This window comes from Python bivittatus, unplaced genomic scaffold (genome assembly GCF_059951505.1).
Source record: "Python bivittatus isolate LINGU-HERP-01145 unplaced genomic scaffold, Pbiv_v1 ctg000610_np1212, whole genome shotgun sequence".
NCBI lineage: Eukaryota > Metazoa > Chordata > Lepidosauria > Squamata > Pythonidae > Python > Python bivittatus.
The window spans coordinates 1,406,835-1,417,089 of NW_028277088.1; the positions used below are offsets into that span (position 1 = coordinate 1,406,835).

General features: G+C 53.1%; 1 protein-coding gene across 1 annotated transcript; it reads left to right on the plus strand.

Annotated features, from left to right (window-relative positions):
- Positions 1-1,337: 1,337 nt before the first annotated feature.
- Positions 1,338-4,290, plus strand: LOC103063944 (cathelicidin-related peptide Oh-Cath). The gene is made up of 4 exons (XM_088150449.1): positions 1,338-1,567; positions 2,410-2,517; positions 2,826-2,945; positions 3,802-4,290. The coding sequence occupies exons 1-4, from the start codon at positions 1,379-1,381 to the stop codon at positions 3,910-3,912; spliced, it is 528 nt and encodes a 175-aa protein (XP_088006575.1). The 5' UTR covers positions 1,338-1,378; the 3' UTR covers positions 3,913-4,290.
- Positions 4,291-10,255: the final 5,965 nt, after the last annotated feature.

Here is a 10,255-nt window from a genome sequence, read left to right on the forward strand (position 1 = left end):
AATGTTTAATAAAACTACTTTAAAATGAAAATTAGATGTGCAAGTCAGGATTCTCCAAGTCTTCTTGGCATCTCTGTTTTCCGACCCGTTCACTTGCTGGCAACTGTCCATGCTAAAAAAGCAGCTTGCAATCTGCCCTCAGGAAGGCTGAAACTGCAGACAATTTACAGCAATATTTTTCAAACTTGGCAACTTTAAGACATGTGGATTTCAGCTCCCAGGACTCCCCAGCCAGCATGCTGGCTGGGGAATCCTGGGAGCTGAAATCCACATGTCTTAAGTTGCCAAGTTTGAAAAACACTGAATTACAGCCAACAATCTTTTACACACTTGGGGTCAGCTCCAGAAGATGCGAAGGCTGATCTTCAGCCAAGCTGTTCCAAAAATTCAAGTAATACATCTTTCCCAGATAGTCCTCGTTTTAATTTATTTTAGTCCCCTCATCAGTTTGTGAGTTCTCTATTTTGTGAGGACTTCCCACAATTTACAGTTGACTCACCCCATCTTTTTTTAACTTGTGAGTTCCCTATTTTGTGAGGACTTTCCTATAAGTGACCCTTGACTCACTCCATCTTTTTCCTATCTAGAGTTAGCCTAACCAGAGCCAACATTCAAAGCTTCTTACAACAGTCTGAGGTTATGCTCCAAACGATTCAAAGGGTGTCCTTGCACAAATTGTGTCCGATGCGCAACAGTGTCGTGCCACATGTATCATCATTTGATGGCGAGGGAATGCCTCCGAGGCCCATGAATTCAGGGGGGCAAAAGACTGGGGGTGGGCAATCAACTCCGGTGGGCTGCCAGGCTAGTCGACCTGTTTCTGAGGGTTTTCAGACAAGCTTAGCTTAGAGGAAGCAAAGCAAAAACGTGAAGGTCAGAAGAACTGGGGTTTACTTCCAAGGCCAAGTTTGGGAGCCCAGGAACTAGGCCCCCCCATCCAAAATGCAGTCTAAAGTTTGTCAAGTAGTGTTTCTCACACCTGGCAACTTTGAGACCCACTGCGTGAAGTCCACATGTTTTAAACTTGCCAAGTTTGAGAAACACTGCTCAACAGACTTTAGATAGCTCCCAGTGGATAGTTTGCACCAACCACCATGACTGGTCCCAGTCGAGTCTTCCTTGTACAGGATCTGCTTCCTTTTCCTTCAGTTACCCGTGTGAGCAAATTGATTCCTTACTGGCATGTAAGCCTTCTTTTGCCTCTGTCCCCACTCCCAAGAAAGGAGGGTCTATTCTGCAGGAATGCCCTCACAGAATTCAGTGGGGAAAACCCCTGGCCATCTGCCAGCGAGCAGATGACCCGAGTCTCAGCGTATAAAAGGAGGCGTGCTGGTCCCGGGGGTCACATCAGCTCCTGACATCCACAGCACTACAGCCAATGATGGAAGGGTGCTTCTGGAGGATCTTGCTGGTGGCTGGGGCACTTTCAGCCTCTGGGGCAGCCCCACCACCACACAAACCCCTGATCTATGAAAAGGCTGTGGCTCTTGGCATGGAACTCTACAATGAGAAAGCAGGGGAAGACTCCCAATATCGGCTACTGGAGGCTGTTCCTCAACCTGATTGGGTATGTACTCTGGATCTGGCCGTGCATGGTCTGGCAGAGGCTGATGGTGATGGTGATGATATCCATAGCCCACCTTCCCCCCAGAAGCAAAAGGCAGCAAACATAGCTTTCCTTCCTCCGTTCTTCTCCAGAACAGCAACCTGAGAAGTAGGCTGGGCAGAGAGACAGGACAGGCCCCAAGTCCCCCACAAGCTCCTGTGGCTGAGGAGAGACCAGAACCCAGAACTCCTTGCTCCTAGTCCAGCAACTTCCCCACTACTCCCAGAATTAGACCTCTTGTCCCAAAGAACATGCAAGACACGGTAGAGCTGGGAACCCAAAGATGATGTGGTGTGTTCCATGAGGTCGTGGCACCGTTGGACACGCCTGGAAATCCATTCTCCTTGCACCAACCCCAGAAAAGGGCTTTGGGAACTCCATCCTGGGGCAGTGTGGTCTTCCCAAGCAAGGCTGAAAGCTGAGCTTTTCTGAAATGTCCGGAGCATGAGTGGGGAGAGTTACTTCAGCCCTTGGTGCACTTGATCCTGCCCTGTTTAGCGCCTCTCTAGAAGAGATGCGTCCCTCGGGGAAGAGTTCTGAGGCTGCTGGTGAGCCGGCTCAAAAAGGGAACTGCGCCCACTCTGTTCTCTCAGCGTGGAGAGAGATCTTGAGCAGTCCTCATCCATGGTGAATATGGCGATGGGCTTTGAATCCAAAACATCTGCAACCGACATGGACTCTGCCCTTTAGCAACGTCCAGGTGGCTACATCAAGAATCATTCGGACATGACTGCAAGGGAAGGTGGGGGAAAGGGCAGGTGGTCTTCAAACTAACCGCTCTGCTTGGCCACGTCCTGTTTCAGGATCCCACTTCTGAGAGCATCCAAGAGCTGAACTTCACCATCAAAGAGACGGTGTGCCTGGTCCAAGAAGAACGTGCCGAGGATGAATGTGACTTCAAAGACGACGGGGTGAGTGATCAGTGCCAACCTGGACCTCAATATATCGTAGAGTTGATCCGTGGATAGAAAAGGGACCCTACACTTTAACCCTTCCCCAGCCTGGGAAGCAGTTGCTTCCTTTGCCTAAAGGGCCCGTGGAGAGACTGTGGCTGAGGCTGAGCCAGCCGAGCTTGTCTAATGTGGCCCTGGAAGAACACGGTTGAAGCAATGCCAGGGACTGGCCCAAGATTCCTCCTACGGCAAAGCAAGTGGTGGCTTCTGTGCAACAGATTCTGGGAGACAGCTTGATTCTCAGCATGGTCTTTTCTCCCCTGCAGCTGGTCAAAGAATGCTCTGGCTACTATTTCTTTGACGAGACGCCACCAGTGGCAGTTCTCACCTGTGAAACCGTGGGGGGAAATGAGGAGGAGACGGAAGAGGAGAAGGAGGAGGAGAAGGTAAGGAGGTGGTGTGGTGACTGGGGCCTCCAGTGATGAGCTCAAAACGTGGAAGGCGGGTTGGACCATTTGCCAGGCGGAAGACACACCAGCTCAGCTGAGGTCCTCCGTGTGCTGCAGAGGACATTCCACCTAAATGGCACCTCCAAGCTTTGGCTCCTCCTGAGCCAGTAACCTGACCAATGCTGAGATATGCTGGAAACGTAATTAAGTAATTTCTGGAAAGCCGTAGGTATTTCCCGTCCTTCTCGGCAGAGAGAGTCCTCCCGCCACCTCCCAACGCTTGTGCGCCTCTCTCAGTTTTGAGAGTGCAGAGTTTGGAGAAGATGTTTCTTGACAGGGAGCGAGATGTACATTAAGGAAAGAAATCATCACTGACTCCCAGGGGCTGCCGGGGTGGGGTGGGGTGGGAGGCGGGCTGCCTCTGCAAGGTCCTACAGAAGCATTTTCTCCTGCCACATTCCAGTTCCCCAGGCTGAAAGGTGAGGGTTTGAGCTGAAATCACATCCATTCAGCCCCCCCCCAACACCCACCCCAGAAGAGGGCAGAATCTCCTTGCAGCTCCTAACACTTTTCAGCAATGGCATTTTTAACCTGCATTTCTCAAATCAGGTCTGTCAGGAATGTGTTTTGCTTCAACCCCGACCCCCAAAGGGTAGAAATATGCCCCCTTTGCTCTCCAGAAGTGCCCCTGCTGTGCCGCTTGTGGGGATCCAAGGCTGGCACAGGGCACCTTCCCTGCAGCAGAGCGGAAGCTGGGCAGGGAAGGAGAAACAGGAAGGGGCTGAATGGCCCACAGGCACCTGTTGGGGAACGAGGCCTGACAAGAGACGGTCCTTTTCTTTCTCTCCTGCAGCAGCCCAAACGTGTGAAGAGATTTCAGAATTTTTTCCGGGAGCTTGAGAAAAAGTTCCGTGAATTCTTCAGAGTGTACAGGATTACCATTGGTGCAACCATCCGGTTCTAAGAGATGATTCGGAAGGGCCCGGCCTCAGATCTTCGGTCAAAGAAAGAGATTTGATCCCGCAGTTTTCCAGCTTGGCGTTCCTCCTTAGACCTGCCTCTAAGGACTACGCAGAACATCGACCATGTTCAGGCTTCCTAACTGATTGTGCAAATTAGAATTCTTTGGCTTTCTGTGCGTTTCCCCCACATTTGGTGCTGCAATTTGCCTATCCGAGAAGCCGCAGATGACCAGGTGTCGGAGCGCCGGTTCCTGGTGGAAAGGGCAAGGGAAATCGCAGTCGAGAGAGACCGGTTCGGGAAATGGCTCGAATGAGGGGGGAAATCGCATAAATGCATGTAACGCAGCTTTTTAAAAATGGAAATAAATGCTGAAATGAGACCGAGTAAGTCTCTTCTTTGCCAGATATGACTCTTCTTGAAAGTGACATAGATTTGTCCATCCCTTCTGTTCTTCTGTTGGCAATTCCTTCTGTTCTTCTGTTGGCAAAACTCTTGCTTTTCTTCTTCTTCAGCATTTTAAAAATTTCTTTTCCCTTCATTCCCCATTTTTTATAGGTTCCCTTTGCTAGACTTTACCTAGACTTGGGGGGAACTTTTCCTATCCTTCTTAATTCCTTTTTCTGCTGTTTTCTGCCTCAATGGATTGCGAGCAGAGTTTTTCCATTTTTTGAGACAGGGCGAGACCGGAGGTCTCTTGGCCGATAAAATAAGAGGAAGAAAACTGCTGATGGTTTAATTATTTTACGTCTGACCCCAGAAGTGCTGAGAAACTGCCCTCTCTCTAAGCAAGCATGAGACTCTGACCCACCCACCTACCACCCGCAACTTCTCACCTGTGGCCTCTCCCAACTAGCGCTAACTGATGGATTGACTAGGTGCCCTCGAGTCACTGCTGGCTCTTAGCAACCCCACTGATACCGTTTCCCCATCACAATCTCTCCCTAAACTCGTCCTACGGGTCTGCAGTGGGTCACCGGTCACTGCTGTAATTCATCCCTGTCTCTCTCCTTCCACCTTTTGCATTTGGATTTCTTTTCCGGATTTAGATTCTCCGAGTTTCCATGCTGGTTGGGGCATTCTGGGGGTTGAAGCCACATGTCTAAAAGTTGCTACCCAGTCAGCCAGGCCTCCTTGTGTCCTGCCAAACAGTTGACTACTAGACAACTTGAGTGCCCATCAACCATCGTTTCAGAAAGCAAACGAAACCCCGCTTCCCTTCCCGTCCCCTGCTCGAGCGAGGTGGCTTTGCAATCTTCAAGAACACAAGAGTAGATCCCGCAACCCGGCACCCGACGCGTACGCTGGGGAACTGCAAAAGCCAGCGGTTCCCCGCCCACCACAAGCTCTCTCAAAGCAGGAGGAAGTCCCGATCCGGGAAAGCAATCCAAACGCAGAAGGTGCGTGGCACCAGGAGGAGGCTGGAAATCCCACCTGAGCCACGTCCCTTTGCGGGAGGAACGCAGGCAGCGCCTCGTCCTCTCAGGGGCCGAGTGGGCCTGACGCGCTGACCCGATCGCTGCCTCCCTGGCCACCTCTCTCCCTCTACGCCCTGGCAGGGGCAGGTCGAGGCTGCCCGGCAGGACACCTGGCGTGGCTCTGCTGAGTCGTCCGCTGGCGTCATCTCCGGCCCTTCTGCCACGCACGGAGGCAGCACCCACAGCGCTCCTCCCCTCAGGCTTTCCCACCACCGCTGCCTTGCGACGTTGCTCTGACCGAAAGCGTTGCCAGCTGAAGAGGGGCTCGGTGGGGTTGCGGGGCCGGATTTGAAGCAGGGCCTGCCCAGGCCCCGGGCCCCTGCCCCCGCTTGCAGGGAACATCGGTCAAGCTCCAAATATACCTGGACTCGCCCAGGGCCAGGATGTCTGCAGAGGTCAGATGGTGTCCTGTGCATCCTGACCACCGTCTGCAAATCGCATCCTTTGTGTCATGCATGCCGTGATGCCCGGGTGCCTGTGAGGCATCGTGGCTTGTTCCACATACCTGGGCTCTCTGGGCGAATGAACAGCCACCCAGCCAACCAGGTCTACTTGTGTTCCGCCAGTTAGTTGACTACCAGGCAACCCGTGACCCGCTGGGTCCTCGTTTCAGAGCTATTTCCCCACCTAGAGAGAGAAACAGAATGACCAGGGGCAAAGAAGCAGTGGGAGTGGAATGGGAACATCTTGCACCGTGCTGCTGGCCTCCCCATTGCCTTGGCTTGCAGGGAGGTGTCAGGGAGGGTCGGAAATCTCCCTTTCCACGTACAATGTCGACTTGTGGTGGTTGCCCTCCCCTCCCGGCCCTCACGAGAGCCCCGGAGAAGCCTCCTCCGCCACCTCGGCGGAGCTGCGGAAGTGCCTGCCACTTTGCTGGGGGAGGCGGTGAGGAAAACTGCGCCCCCACTCCCCATTCCTGCCTGTCCCCAAGGGCCCCCTCTTGAGGAAGGAGGAGGCCTCCCCATCAACCACCGGCCCTCCCAGCTGGCCCTACCTCACCAGCAGGCAGCCCGGTGGCTCCCTCATCCTCCCCCAAAAACCCACTGCCCTTAAAGGATTTCAAATTTCTGCCTCCTTTCAAAGCAGCCAATCGCCACTCGCCCGTCAGGCCTTGCTGCCAGAGGATGGGCCGCAGGGGACAGAGGGAAGCAGGAAGAGACTGGGGATGCATCCATGATGATCACGTGACCTGGGCTGACCTCAATCCCACGGGCATCATGGGTCCCGGATTTTGGATTCAGTCTATACGTTATCCCATTTCAGGTACCTTGGTTCAAAAATTGTTGCCCTGTGATGCACCTTTTCACCCAGGTGAAGGTTACAGACACAAGAATTTTAGTAGTATATAGATAGATCCTTATTCCGAAGACTGAGACAAGAGCCTAGAGAGGCTCTGTGAGAACAGGACCTCTCTAGGAATCGTCCTGTGTCTCCTTCATGGCTCTCATTCTCCATGGGAATTATCTGCCCAGGTTCTTGATGTATTTATTTAATATATGTATATGCTGCCCAACTCCAATCCAATTCCTTATCCCAAGTTAGTTGAGAGCAGGGGCATCGATGAGGTGGGAGGTCAAAAATGTCATGGTGGCCATGCCTATGGAATCAAGCCCCACCCCTTTTTCATGTCCTTTATGTGATTTATAAAAATGGGGCAGGGCATCTATCATGTGGGTACCGCCACCATCTTGCCTTTTTGGGACAGTCCCCCTCAGACTACCCTGGTTGTGAGGATCATTTCACGGGTTCCTTAACAATGCCATTCCCCAATCCAATTAAGAGGGCCATGTGTATAGGGCCAGAACCGATCCTGGATCTTCCCCAATCCATGTTTCTCCTGTAGGAACATCCATGCATTTGGCAAAGTGGACTGTGATCGAGGAGAATCTGGGCAGCAAAATGTTCATTAGTCTTTGAAGATGCCACGAGACTCTTGAATGGCCTTCTTGAAAGACCAGTGATTGGTAACAGTGGCTTCTGAGCTTGGTTTCATTTTCAGATTTTCATTGCTCACCAAGGGAACACCTTCAAGGTTGTGATCTTGGAGAAGTAAGGCTTGTGGGTTAGTGATGGAATAAATCATTGCGTGACTCTACCCTCACAATGCCGGTTATGGCAGTTATGCCCCTGCCATAGAAAAGCCAGTGTTTTGTGTGTGTGTGTGGCCAGCATGCACACCACTGCCCTTCTGGGTTTCTCCTCATCCCGCCTGCTGGACGTCAGATCGCAGAACCTGGCCATCCTCTTTGACACAGAGCTGAATTCCAGAGAGGACAATGGCCCAGGCTGAGCTCCGTCAGAGCAGATAGCATGTCTGCATGGCCAGCAGCCCTTCCTGATCCTTCTCTATTCCTCGAGCTGCATCTTCACGGCCTTCAAGCTTCTCCCAGGCTTGCTGTGCAGGAAGACTTGGCCCTCTTTATTTGGTGGCCTCCGGAGAAATGCCCACTGTTGGCCAGTTGGCCAAGATGGAGTGTGGGGAGTTGGCAGCTGGTGGTGGGGAGAGGCACTGAAAACCATTGGCCTCTTTGCAGGAGGGAGACAGAAACTGAGCTGCAGGCAAGAGAAAAAATGGGGTGGGGGTATTTTGGGGGTATAGGCCTAGCACTGAAGAATTGTGTGGATGAGGACTGAGGATCTGGGCATTTTCCAAGAAGATTCTGAAAATGCCCAGTTCAGTTTTATCACAGTGACCCATGAGATCATGATGAGGGATAGCAAACATGCTTCTCAGCCCCCCCAATATTTGAAGGGTGCCCATTGAGATCTACCTGGAGGGTAGAAAATGTCCCCTTCCAGCCCTCTGAGGACCGAAGGGCTGAAGCTAGATGAGGAAACGCTTCCTAACTGTTAGATCAGGCCAGCCGAGAAAGGCGATATCTGAAGAGGTTCCTCAAAGAACTGCTGATTCAGGCAACTGTGAGCAAGCCTTGCCCAACTGCTCTCCAGAAGGAGAAAGGCGTCCACATCCAACGAAGGCCCCTCAACAGTTTCCTCTCCAGGTGCCGTGGAGGTCCGCCTTGCCTCACTCCAGTGGTGTGCGCGCCACACGCTCAGGCAGGCCGGCCACAAACCCACCCCCTGCATCCACGTAACGCCCTGAAGTTGGCTAGTTTTTCGCCAACAGGCTTGGCCCCGTCTTGCAGAGAGAGGTTCAAGGACACAGCTCTGGAGAAGCTCCTTTGGTCGCACGGGTCAGAAAAGGAGGCCTGAGGGCACAAAATCGGCGCTCGCAAGGTCCAGCCACGTATATATGAGTCCCGAGGTTGACCCTTGCCCCTCTGCTCCTGGGAGGAGAGGCTGACTTCTGGAGGTTGTCCGGATGGCCCTGCCTGGTCTTCGCTCTCGCTTCTGTCCGTGGCTGGTGTAGCCCTCGCAGCCCCGGGTGGTGACCTTTTTCACTGCGGGACTTGGCAGGATGGACGAAGCTGGTCTGTTTGCTTCGTTCATAGTCTGGTCTATTGTGTCCGGGAAGACCTGTTTCTTGGATGGGAGGCCATGAGGTAATCCAAGGGCTGTAGGCTGAGCTGGGGGGGGGACAATATGTCCCCGGGGAAAAAGCGTGTCTGTGCTGTGGCCAAGAAACCCAGATGGATCCGTCCCTGAAACCACGAGCAGCCCAGCTTGACCCACAGGCGATCCTGCCTTTTTTGGTACTAAACCTGGATTAATCAGCCACAGTTGCTGTGTTTCCGTAACATGCTTTGTGCAAAGAAATACACCTTTGCACAACTTCCCAAGACATGGGTTGGGCGGCCACCACGTGCCGATGCTCCACCCGGCCTTAGCCTAGTCTGTGGGTCGTGTGAACAGAGGCCCCAAACCCCGTCTGGAGCCCGTGGCAAGACTGGGCAAAGACTGGCGCAAGGACAACATGGATGCAGACGCCCGGGCTTAATCGGCGGAGACCAAGGCCGGGAACGCGAAGGGGGCCTCCCTCCCGCCACGCCGGCGCATGATTAGGGAGGGACCCGGAGAGGGGCGAGGGCCTGGGAGGGGCCAGAAAGGGGCCCCTGTCTCTGCGGGTGAGCTGAAGGGCCCCGTCCGGCTTGCAGATGCCAGAAACCCGGCCCCTCCGGCCCCACCGCACCCAAAACGCAGGAGTTTGACGGCAACATCACGGCTGCCATCTTGACCTTTTTGACCAGCCCACAGACCCCCCTGGGCATGGCCAAGGCGTATTTGGGATTTGCAGGGAAGGGCCCTAGACGTGAACTGCAGGGAATTTCTCTTCAAAAGAGGGGAGAGATAAAGCTTGCCTTTAAAAAGACGAAAGTGGGACCTTCCTGAAAAGTCGTTCAATTCTTTTGGACTTGATTTCTTCAATAAAATGTTTATCGAGAAAGACAAATCATGACCCAGATCCTTATTAAACCCTTACTAAGCTTTCTTTAGGGGCAACTTTCACGTGGGTGGACTTCCCCAGCCAGCACAAAAACACACAAATCATATAAAAAACCCAAATAAAACAATATAAAAACATATAAAACATATAAAAAACCTCCCAAATAAAACAATGTAAAAACAAATAAAACGAAAAACGCGTAGCAGCCGGGTACAATCTACCTCACAAGGCTAAGCCTTTTCCTGCTGACCTGCCTAACGGAGACCCCCGTCTTCTCTCCGGGCTTCCCAGCCCAGAGACCCTCTCAGCTTCCCCAGGTGGGCTCTTTCGCAAGGGGCATTTCGACAGGTCTTCCCCACACCTCCAACGGCCCTTTCCCTCCACGGTTGGCCCCAGACAGGCATTTCCTGGATGGGAGGGGGGTGGGAAGCCAGCTGCCAGCCCCCGGAGAGGAAGCCCCCGCGAGATGGGCTATAAAGGCAGCGCCCGCGTGGCACCCCCAGGCCTGCCCAGAGCCCTTCGAA